The sequence below is a fragment of the Ambystoma mexicanum genome, chromosome 13 (genome assembly GCF_040938575.1).
Source record: "Ambystoma mexicanum isolate Mex_15411 chromosome 13, UKY_AmexF1_1, whole genome shotgun sequence".
Taxonomy (NCBI): Eukaryota; Metazoa; Chordata; class Amphibia; order Caudata; family Ambystomatidae; genus Ambystoma; species Ambystoma mexicanum.
The window spans coordinates 221,938,703-221,951,042 of NC_090938.1; the positions used below are offsets into that span (position 1 = coordinate 221,938,703).

At 41.2% G+C, this 12,340-nt stretch overlaps 1 protein-coding gene across 3 annotated transcripts in view; it reads right to left on the minus strand.

The window, feature by feature from the left end:
* PPFIA4 (PTPRF interacting protein alpha 4) overlaps window positions 1-12,340 on the minus strand; it is a 3,167,227-nt gene that overhangs the window by 1,365,876 nt on the left and 1,789,011 nt on the right. For all 3 annotated transcript variants that reach the window (XM_069633679.1, XM_069633678.1, XM_069633680.1), the window contains one exon: window positions 405-486. In XM_069633679.1, coding sequence (XP_069489780.1) covers window positions 405-486 — 82 coding nt within the window. The remainder of the gene's footprint in view (window positions 1-404; window positions 487-12,340) is intronic.

Here is a 12,340-nt window from a genome sequence, read left to right on the forward strand (position 1 = left end):
GGAAAACATGATATAAGGACAGACCAGGTATTGAAACTCCCGCTTAGACATGGAACAATCAGACAAAAACCACAGCATAGATAAGCAGTCGCTGGAATACACAGAGGACACAATTTTGGTCCATCGGATGGTTTGAGAAACCCACCTGCTTTCAATGTGAAATAATTCTGCATATTTATTAAAGTCCATCACTGAATCATACTCCCTCATGTCATCCCATATTCTTGATCACACATCCTTCTTTTCCACATTCACTACTAAGCAGACCCTACAATTAGCCAAATAGAACGTATGCACAGGCCCAAGGGCTTAAAGCCTAAAACACACTTTCAAAATCAAAACTAATTTCAAGAACACATTGTCAGGATGTTATTGCTACATATCGACAAAGATATCAAGTTTACCTCCAACCAGGACACAACAGTGGGGCCGTCCCACTGGGCAAACGGCATGCCTTTCCTCCGCGCCTCTTCCAAAAGCACATGTCTGCAAAACAAAAAAGGGCATTAAAACCAAATCAGTAATGCCTACTGCATTCCACATATAATGAAACACTATCAGATTCCGTTTTCAGTGAATCAAGACCCGTAGGCATGCGTTCTGAACTGTGCATTGGTTATTAAACATTTCTTTAGATGAATGACTAGACTATGTAAGGTCATCTGCAAGCATGCGCACCTCAAACTTCAAAGGGAGCTTGAGCCAAAAACAAAGGTTGAGCTGATTGAACAATGACTAGGATTCTAACTAAGTTCACCTTTAATTAATGCCATGCAAAGTTGTTGACTGCAGAAACCTGCAACCTTTGGAATAAAACTCCCATCAGCCCTAGCCAGATAAGGGACTGTGGAAGTTGTAGTCCAAAGCATCTTGAGAGCCACTGGGGGTGTTTGGTGTAGGTGTGTAGTGCTGCCCGATACCCTCCGAGAGTGCTAGAGTGGAATTGTTGGGAAGGTGTGATCTTTGATATTACTATTCGTTTAGGAAGTTTATGCCACTATATGTTGTTTTTCCTTTTTCATTCAACTATATTGTAAAAAAGAAAAAGTGTTGTAAACAAGTATTGAAAGTTCAGAGGAGCTTTGAAAAGAGAATATATCTGTTTGACGGCTAGCTACAAGCACATGTTATTGTTTGGCAGTTGTTCGATCTATGCAAGGACACACAAATACTTCATGTCCAGATTTTGAAAGCTTGCTCAGGTAAATCAAATGGCTTCAAAACGGCACATGAAAAGTTAATTATTGTAATTGATAACACCAAGTCACAAACAGATCACCTGTATTTTAGCATATAAATGAACTGTCTCCTTTGCATAGTCCAAGATCTAAAGTGTTGGACCATAACAAGTATAGTTTCTTGATAAAGAACAAATAGCAATGAAAATCAAGGCCCGGTTAGAGGGGATTTTGACTGCTCTCTGTATAGCATAGAGCTTCTTTGGCATAAGAACTAGCATTGACGTAGCCGCAATGATAAATGATAAAACAAAGAGGTATGTACCCTGGTCCACACTCGTGAGCGGCAAAGGTTATCCGGCTGTTCTTTAGGCCCCGTGTCAAAGGCAGGGATAGAGAAAATGTTTTCCCGTCAAGGTTTCCCTTTCCAGGCAAATAGAATTCTTGGTATTGCAGCCTTCTTGGCTCCATGGGGCTCTCAGAAAATCTCTCTTGATGACAGGGCTTCTGGGAAAAGAGCCCCGACTACTTTTGCTTATCTGAAGGTCTCTCTAATGGACTTCATTAGGGATAACCTCTTCCTGATCCTCCGCTTTGGACTGGAGCTTGGTATGGATTAGTAGGTGGCACCTTGATTGGTTAGTGTTCCAGCATGGAGTATGACAGGAGGCTGTCGTAGAGTCTCGACAGGTTTCTCACTATGACCCTCACCACCTCACTATCTCCCATGGTCTGCTTCTTCCACCACCTACTTCAGCAAACTCACCTCTCTCAGCATCCGGCCTCACATCTTGTTCCTCCTGCCCACCTATGTGTACCCCTTTGTAGCTGCAATTCAACCATCTTCTCCCCTTGGATACTACTGTATTGCCTTCTCTTAGTGTATGGTCTCTCTACTGCACCTTAACTTTCGCAATGTTTCATCACTTCAAGTCTTTCAACTAATCTTCCACTTATGCATTTTTACTTGCTTCCATTTCATTTTTTTCTTATTCACATCTCATCTGTAATCTCCATCCCAACTCCCTCACCACTTGAGGCACCCCATGTGTACCAGTCATGGACCTCCAGTCTCTACTAGATCTCCCACCTTCTTCACAACCTTTTCAGAACCTTCTTCACATCTCTCCTCCCTACCTCTGGGGTTCATTTGGGGGTTTTAGGACTGCACTTGTCCTCCTTTTCTCTTAAAGTTACTTATAAAATATTCTTCAGGTCAACACTCTGTGATTTCATCTGTCTCATGTCTGCTTCCGACCTCCTCCTCAGACTTTGCTCCTACTCCCTGCAGATATTCCTTCACCAACTTTGGTCTGTTCACCAAGTCATGGTTGCCACTTTCCTCACAAACATCTGGCCCTTTATCTCCCATGCCCCATGACTCCCCTTTCTCCCCTTGAACAGTCCTCACTCTACTACTTGGCCTTGCTTTAGAGTCGCCCTTTGGGTTAAGCGAACTCATGTGTGTCGTTTCAGGCCCCTGGTGCAGGGATTGGCAAGTGGGCCTCACTCCTGAGCTTGGCTTTCAGTTCAGATGTGAGACCTGAGGCTGGCTAGCATCTCCCATTGGGCAGTAATTGCTCCCATGATCACGCCCTGCCCTTGATATTGACTCCCTTAGCATTTTTGTTCTTAACTGTATGGGAGTGGCTGCATTGGGCGATGACTGTCCGACTCTCTCAAATTTCGGGCCCTAGGTTCAGGTGGCCACACTTTCTTTCTGTAATTTCATATGGAATGTGTACACCCAGGGAAGGGAAGTCATGCGTGCAGGTAAGCTGGCTTCACAGGACTACAGCTTCTACATTCTATTAATGGGCCATGAGCTACTGAGGTGGCAATGCAATGAGCCACTGCCCTTTGCATGTGTGTATGGCATGTACAGAGTAGTCAGGGGATCCTCCCAGCGTTAGCATCAGTAGGGCCCATTGGCATCTGGGCTGTAGCGGCACTCTGCCTCCCTGTGAACCTCAGCATCCACCAACAAGATTAGGCAGGGGACTTAGTTACAGTATATAGACATCTACATTTGTTGAGTGCTCATGCAACAAGGCAAACCATGTTTTTAGTTCCAGCAGAGCAGTGGGTGCTTGAGGGTGGGCGGGCACTGAAATGGTTAAACTTGAGCTACAGATTAAGTACTCATTTAAATGACTGACACTGAGGAAAGTCGATAACACCCAGTGGGCATCATATGGTCACAGTCCACAATATATACTGTACTGAACGGCATGAGTCACGTCACAAAGTGGGTAGTGACATCCTACATGCATTCAAACATACAGTACATATTCAGTTTACGTTGCCTCTGTAAATGTTCCACCTCTTTTGTGTCTCCTATCCTCTTAAATATGTGAAAAACAAAACACTTATGGTGCTTTCAAAATTTGTGTATATATAAATATATATTCAAAAAAGTTCAAGATGCCCACTCATGTGGCGCTCAGCCTGCTTTTAGTGGGGGCTTCAGAGCTTGGTAGTTTGAAACTGCTCAACAATGCAAATAACTTCCTGCTTAGTTTCTGGTGGTTGTAATACCAGTGTACTAAGTTCCAAATTAACGCTGAAGCACTAGGTCTGTTAAAGTACATGACAATTAAATGTGTATACTTACATAAAAATACATTCAAAGTCCTTAAAAACAACATGGATTTATATAGCAGTGCATGTAATCTTCACAAAAAACGGTATGTCACGCATTCCATCCAGTTAGCAGGGACTACCTCAGGCGGAAATTATTATTGGTCAGCTGACTATCCATGTCATGTGACTTCTCTACCTTAACATACATGGTACTGGTAAACATAGCGGCCATCTTAGCCTATTGTATTTTCAGTAGATATATTAATTTCATTACATAATTCTCACTTAATTTGTGATGTCATCTTTGATGTCCTCGGTGTTAGTGTTAGCAGTGCACGGTGGTGGCGCGAGGTATGGTTGCTTAGCTTACCATAACTGGTGAATTTCAAGGTTTTTTTCGGTTTTACTTGGAACCATAACGTCCCGTTAACAAAGGTTTTTTTTACTGAATTTAACAGGTTTTTAGTAGGGCAACTTAAGCATAACCTCCCGTTAACAACGTTTTTTTTACTGAATATACACATTCATCATATGAAATTGGGAGATATTACTAGGATTCCCTTACTTTGTGTAAATGTAACATTGAACATACTGAAGCTCTGTCGCTAATGATATTTGAAGGCCACGGACTGAGCGTCTGTCTGCGGATGGGCGTGGACGAGAGCAACACTACCCAAACAGTCAGGGGGTATTTGAAATTGTTCTATCATGCCATATAAAAAGTGCGCAAGGTCAAAAAGCAGCACATGAACACATTATAAGTAGTAACAAATAACCATTGGAACCTACACGTTTCACACATGACCCATCCATGTGAATACCATGTGTAATTAAATGGATTATACCATAACAAAAAGATATGCCTCCAACGTAATTACCGCACAGAAACTGTACAGCTAGGAGCGACAGTAGACGAACAGAACACAACGAATACAAATTACAAGAAATTAGTAAGTTCATTTTTCGTGTATGTTGGTACACTTTTTGTATGAGGTGCAGAATAAATAATGTATTTCTGTTGTTTTCACACAGAAATGTGCAGTACTTTGGACTGGCTGGAGGAGAATTTTCCACATGGCGAATTGTCGGGAGATAGCGATAATAATGGTACACACTTCTCTGCATAAGCAAATTAATAGTCAGTACGTAATGGATACTTAACATATATATATATTTATTTTTAACAGACCAGGTAAAAAATTAACAAAATCCACCAAAAGACACAGTGCAAGACACCTTGAAACACATAGAAGGCAAAGTGGACATGCTGAAGGAGAATTTTAACGGGTTAAGGCAATTTGTGGAGGACCACGTTGAAGGAAAAATAAGATACCACTGTCCTACCTGTACCTGTCCCCTTCTCCATTTCCCAGTGAACTATCCCCAAACCCTGAAGAACAACATAAAAGTTTCGACGAAACTTCCATCCCTTCATCCCCTCACAACGACCCTGTGGAAACCATTAATTCCCTTATATTTGTTTCAGTTTCTTCTTCCCCCTCTCTTAATTGCTGTATATGTGTTTAATAAAAAAAATGTTATGGTACTTTAAATGGGATTGTGTGCGTCACTTTTTTTTTTTTTAAAAAAAGACTTGAAATGTCAGCGGACAGAGCGCCTGTTCTGCCTGTCCCAAATTAATAAACTATGGATGTCCTAAGGGCAATACACCTACCCGTACCATTTGCAACCAAGATGGAACTGTTCTCAGAACACACCAGGTGGCTGGGATGTCCGTAAATGAACAAAAGAGGAGTGTCCCAAGGACACTATATCTGTCCGTACCGTCCGCAGCGAAGATGGAACTGTCCGTAGAACAGGCGCGGTGTTCGGCTTGTCTGTAATCAAACAAAATGGAGGTGTCCTAAGGACACTATACCTGGCCATACAGTCAGCAGACATCTATGCACTTGTAATGCACTTGCACCACACCCGTAAATCCTGCGAACATCGCGCCTGTCCGTAACTGTCCTTCTCACTTGTGTCGGACTTTTAATTAGTTTCAGGACCCGAACACTGTCCGTAGAACACCCGCGCGCATGAACACAACCGTTCCTGTGCATTTGGTGTCCTGCGGCACCCATTTCCTTCGCGGATGTGCTCACGATGTCATCATGTGACCGCACTCACGCTGATAGTGTGCCCTAATTTGAGCACTCTGTCTGCTTCCGCAGCATTTCAAAAGAACTTATGCAGACAAGGCAAATTATTTTACAATTCAAAATCACCATTTCACATGTCCTATAGAATGGCCCTAGCTTTCCACATATTGTTTGGAACTTTTTCAACGCTTTTGAGTGATCGATATGGCCATGAGGTGCACCCCTATAAAAGGCCACACCCCCGAGCTCATCTTCATTGTACTTCTGGCAATTGTAGATTAAGTTTTGCTGCCTTTAGTGCTCTAGTGGGGATTATCTCACCAACCCTAATGGCCTCCATTGCTGCTATTGCTACTTCAGCCTCAGCACCACCCCCAAGCCCTCTACCGCCACCACCTCCCCAAGGGCCTGCAGAAGGAAATATGCATGGGGATGTAGAGAGCGAGGAAGAAGAGGATGAAGAGAATGAGGTGGGGGAAATCCCTACTACCACCACTAGCCGGGAGTCATGGGTGTGGCGGCTGTAATTTACCAAAAGCACGTGCAAACCTGTTCACCTGCAAAAAGTGCAATTTGGTGCTGAGTCGTGGGAGACCTGGTGCGTACAGCTTTGGTACAACAACCATGAAGCAACACCTAACTTCGTTCCACGGTGCGGACATTCGCAAGGTGGTACCATGTAAAGAAAGTAGTAGGTTGAGTTCCTCCACAGCATCCTCCGTGTCCAATCTTCTGTCCACAAGAGACACTCCTGTAGGAGAGCGCATCCCTCCAGCTGCCTCACAGGCCATTCGCGATGCTGTTAACCCTTACCTTTCAAAGGTCACAATATTGTGTATGTACTGCGACACAGTACTCTGCAGGGGGGGAGAGTCTTCGAAGTGCTTTCGAGACTTTGGTCACAGAGCACCAGAAGACCTGCTACCTACCTAAATGAGGCCCACCCTCCATCTTTTTCTCTCCACCTGCCCTTTCTTATCCCCGTGGTTGGTGTCCTTTCCTTACCCTCCTTTCCCCTCCTCTCCTAGTGTGTCATGTGTAAAAAATCCCAAAAAATATCAAACAACAATTTTTTTTAAAAAAAGGCTCTTTTCAAAGCCGCCTTTCTCAGTTTAAAAAAGGAACTATCAAAAAAACGGTGTAGGCCCCCGCGCATTTTTCAAAAAGACAGCATACAGTCCTAGGACAGACACAATTTTAAGGTGCAACCATAGCAAAACCAATGCACTTTTCTCTGGCAGTAAGCGGTGGCTCTGAAAAGAGCCTTTTGGTGGTGTTGTGTGTGTTTGAAAAACTTGGATTCCTCAACATGTAATGCAAACTAGGTGACTATAATGGCAAAAAAGGTTGCAATGCATTTTCTACATTTCGAAGAAAAATCTGATTGCCAGCATATGTAAAATGGACTCCATCTCTGCGAAAAATGAATGTGCTATGAAACATAATATTTTCATTGTGGAAAGAGGACATGCCAACATCTCTTAGAAAAGCACAAACAGCCTTATTGACAGTGTGCCTTGCTTTCTCCATTTGTGGACCATATAAAGAAGAAAGCAGACACATTTGTCTTTGTGCAATATGTGAAAAAATTACTTAGCAATTTGGAAACATGTCCATGACCTTCTCAAGTCCTTCCTTCATTGCAAATTGCAAATAAATTCCAGACACATGCCCTTAACTGTTTCCTCCACAATGAATGATAATTATATCAGGATGACGCTCTGTCTGTAAAATAGCACAGAGAGGTACCAAGTCCAGCCACCTCATTCCACGCACTCTGTGCCAGTGCACTTCCTTATGAGGGAATCCAATATCTGCAGATATACCGCAACGTTCTGCATGCACCTTCAACCAATGTATCCATGAGTCTCCCAAAATCCAGATAATCTGTTTTCGAGCACACACAGCCATAGCTGTCTGTTCTCCTCTCAGGGAAAAGACGTTCTCACTAAATCTCTCCGTTCACAACACACCCACTGAACTTTACTGACCAATACCTAGCTCCGCTCAATCTCATTTGCATGCCTCTTCACCCCACAATCCCCGCATGTAGTACGCGCTGCCTGCAGACTACCGCCATGTCCGCAGACATGTAATGGATCTGAGCGTGACGACTGTACATTTAAATAGTTTTCCCCTTTTCCGCTTTAAGGTGGGCTCTGAAAAGAGTCGTTTTTTGGGGTTTTTTGCAGATGCCTGACAGACACCTGTTATTTTGTATTTTTTTCTTTTTTTTTTCTTCTTAGTTTACTCCAACAATCATTACATAACCTTCTACAAAGCAGGCCTTACATTCAAAAAGAACATGGTATTTCACAAAAAAGATAAAGAAACACCATCTGCTTCAAAATAAGCCGCATTACTAGAAACAATGTTCTCGTGGCTGCATAAAAACATACGAGCTCTTAACATGAAAGCAGGCATGCGGCGATTGATTGCACGCCTAGCAATACTTTGATCAGGACAAAAAACAAAACTGTTGTCCCATTTTGCTCGAGGGAGTAAGCTAGAAAAAATACTTTAGCAGTTGGAAAGATGTTGATGACTGCTTGAACCAACTGTTCCAAATCTCCCAACAAAGTAGGTGAACTCACATACCCCAAATGTAAAGCACCATAGTGCAAAACTACAACTTGGGCACTGTTCATCCTACGCATATCTCTGCAAACTTGGAGAATTGTCTCTACATTGCAATCCGTCACAGTGCTCCACACCACCTCCACTCCTCGTACATCAAAATTGTTTGCCACATGCCTACATTCAGAATAGTGCTGTAAACCATGAACAAAAATATCTCCGAGCACCAACACCCTGACTGTCTTGTCTCCACCTCTGCCATCTTCACTACACACACTCTCTTTCTACACAAATCAACAATGTCAACATCTGATTGGCTGATCCCTACAGTCCCCTTTCCATGCTTAATTTGCTGGAAAACCCTGTATGTGGCACGCCCTAACCGCAGACAAGCGTGGTGTCCGTGCGGCACGTAACTCTTAGCCAGCCCTTCTACCATTTCCACATCACTTGCGAATCCATTCCCTCATTGGACACAGCTAAGCAGTCACACAACCATCCACCAATCATATCCAAGACCTCTACATCTAGCTCCATCATCAGAGTTCCGCACTTCAAATGTACTGTTGATCACTCTGAATAGAAGTCTCATATCATTGCAAAACACCTAATACAAAAAGTACTGTGCAAGTTTCGAGGATTTCTACTTACAGCTCCATGCATACCCACATGCATGATTACAAAGTACACGTATGCATATATTATTCAGAGTACATGTGCAACTCTTATGAATCCTTTTAAACAAATTAATGCCACTAAATCTGCATAGCCAATACATACGTACCAACGCTCCCGCTTTAAGCGCGAGACTTCCGAGTTGTCATTGAAAAATCGCACTACTTCTTGCTTTCTCCCACATAACCTATACATATGTGTCAACCCTCCCGATTAACGCGCGATACTCGATTTTTCATTAAAAAATGTCACAATTTTTTACTGTCTTCCGCCTAAATTAATGCTACTTCCAATGCGATCGTACGAGAAAAATAAATGTTCCCGATTGCTGTGGTGACATCTCCCTCTCAGGTGCCCCTGATTTTTCGCATTCCTACTTATAATATGAAAGTATTCAAATTTTTCCCATCTACTATAATAACCTATCACTTCTAAACCTCTGTGCTATCTGCAACACAGCAGCAAAAAAATAAGGGAATTTCATGAACTTAAAATTGTACTCATTTGCGAAGCAGGTTCAAGTAACATATTTCAAATAACATATAAAGGCTGCACATAGTCAAATGAAATGCACGCATACATTGTGTCGAGATATCAAATGAGAATAAGTCCACAAAAGCTGAAAAATTAACGTGTACATTAACATCAGTGCTATAAACACACAAAATTACTAACTTCCTCCTTTTACAATTGCAGTGAAGACCACTCTCCTGAAAATCAACAGCATCTACACTACAAACAACATATCCGAAGAAACCTGGTCTTTGCACAAAAATAAGTAAGTACAAAACTACCTTTATATTCTTACTGTTCCTCAAAGAGATTGTGTGGGTTATGTATGTAATTTGCGCACCAAAAAAAACATCGATTTCTGAACTATTCTGCCCACAAATCCCCATTTATTAAACAGAGATTAGCAGGCAGAATGGCACACAAATCTGTTTTTTTGGAACACAAATAACATACTCATCCCTTAGAATGTTAGTACTAGAAAACAAAGAACGGTTTTAATTTTATACCATTACGTTTACTATTAATGCTTCTCCTCACCACTAGCTCACTTTCTACTCTCATCTGAACCACAGTGTAGTAACATACAAACAGAAAAATAGACTTCCCAGCTCATTGTAACTGCCCAATGCACATGCACACACCACCACATACATCTTCCCCATCAAATTCATACACGCATGCACACAGCACACATACATTGTAAAACAGGCCAACCCATACCTTCTTTTTTTTCAAAAGACCCCAAAGAATGCCTACCAAAAAGCAAATCTGTAGAAAGGAATGCAGAAATAGAGAAAATGAAAATAAAAGTGTCCAAAGTAAGCATCCATCTCGACCAGAGTTTGTACAAAACGTTAAAACAAAACAGCTAATGCAGTCATTTAGCGAAACAAATGAATCTTCAACTACAGAAACTTTGCCTCCTATATCAAACTGTGGCATGAAACAAAAAATGCTTTACAAGAATTCAGCCACCACTACTGCTAACACTGCTCCTGTAAATCCTGATATAGTAGAAAGAAACCATAGCAAAAAAAAGTATTTTAGCAAAAATGTTCTGCCAGAGTCCTTCAGAATCTAATAAGAAGAGGAGTGAAATCATCCACAACCCTGAAAACGTATCGTAGAAAATTAATCCTAGAAGCACTCGTAGACATTGCAATCCTTCTCAAAGGAAGTTATTTATTTTAGTTATAAACAGGATGAAACCACTAACAAAACTAAGTACTAAACTACAAAAGAAACTTCTGAATAAATGGAATGTCAACAAAAATAACTTCTTAAATATTTGTGGAGGTGAATGGAGTCACACCACGACCACAGAACCATATTTTAATGAAGAAGCATGCAAACAAAATCAAACAAACACAATTGCCATCCATAGCACTGGACGAGGATATGAACAAATCAATAATACCATCATGGAACAAGAAACACTGCTTACCAAAGTTCCCCCAGAAAACTCAGAATTACCTCTCCATTCGACTGAACCAGACCATCCAGTATACATATGGCCATGCACGTCAATGTGTAACATTCCTAACAAATCATTCAAATCTTTATTCAAGTTCCTCAATCAGTATGTGAAAGGTAAAGACAAAATCAAAATGAAAGTGCTGCAAAATATGGATAACTGTCCAGTGCGCAAATACACAGGACTACAAGGGCATTCATTAGCCTGCATTTCAGGACCTATTTGCAAAAGCACCTTCCATGATATAAAAATGATATCAACACATCATTCAAATGTAAGAAATCTAGTGTATAAACTGTACTATGCTAAAAGTCCAGCTTTAGAACTAGCATGTACAAAATGCAATAGTTTTAGAACAGAATAGCGACAATTCTGCACATGGCAACCTTCTGTTTCACACATACAAAAAAGAAATACTAAAATTTAAACGTACATCCGCTGAAGTACCAAACCATGTGTGTGTGTCTCGCCGCAGAACTTTTTACAAAAGTAACACAAAAACTATAGACGTAACATACAAAATAGAAGACAATGAACATTCCAAATGGTTTGAATTAGCTCTGTACCTTTTAGCAAAAAACAAATACCAAATAAGTGAACTCCTAATATGTTGCAGTTACTGCACTACAAAACTTGACAACAACCAAACTCCTTCACGTGCTATCACAAATCATTTTGAATTATTCCCACTACCAAAACCCCGGCAACAACTCAATTTGTATGAGAGCATCATAATTCAAACAGTAAACCCATTTCAAGCAATAATACGCCTTCAACCAAAAACAGCAAAATTACCTCCCTCTGAATTGGTGAAAGGGATTTGTGGCAAAGTAGTTTATTTACCATTAGATCTGACAGAAAATGTGCACACACTAGGAGTGCAATGTCCAATAGAGCATTCTTTAATTGTCTTAGTAAATGGTGTATCAACAAAAGACAAAAAAACTTGGCAACAACTCGTGGACTTACATAAAGTTAGACAAGACTTGCAATATCTGAAACACAATAATGAATACTACAAAGACATACATATTGAAGAAAGCTTAAGAGAAACAGCTGAAATAATTCAAAACTGGTCAATTTGAACTTCTGGATCCTGCTGCAGTATCCACTCTTTTAGACCATTATACAATTCATCCATTGCACTCTAATGAGAGCATAGATGTTGCACTAGAAACTTACCAAATGCGACAAACCAAGGGGTCACCAATCGGTGTATGGGAAAAAAGTATAGAAGC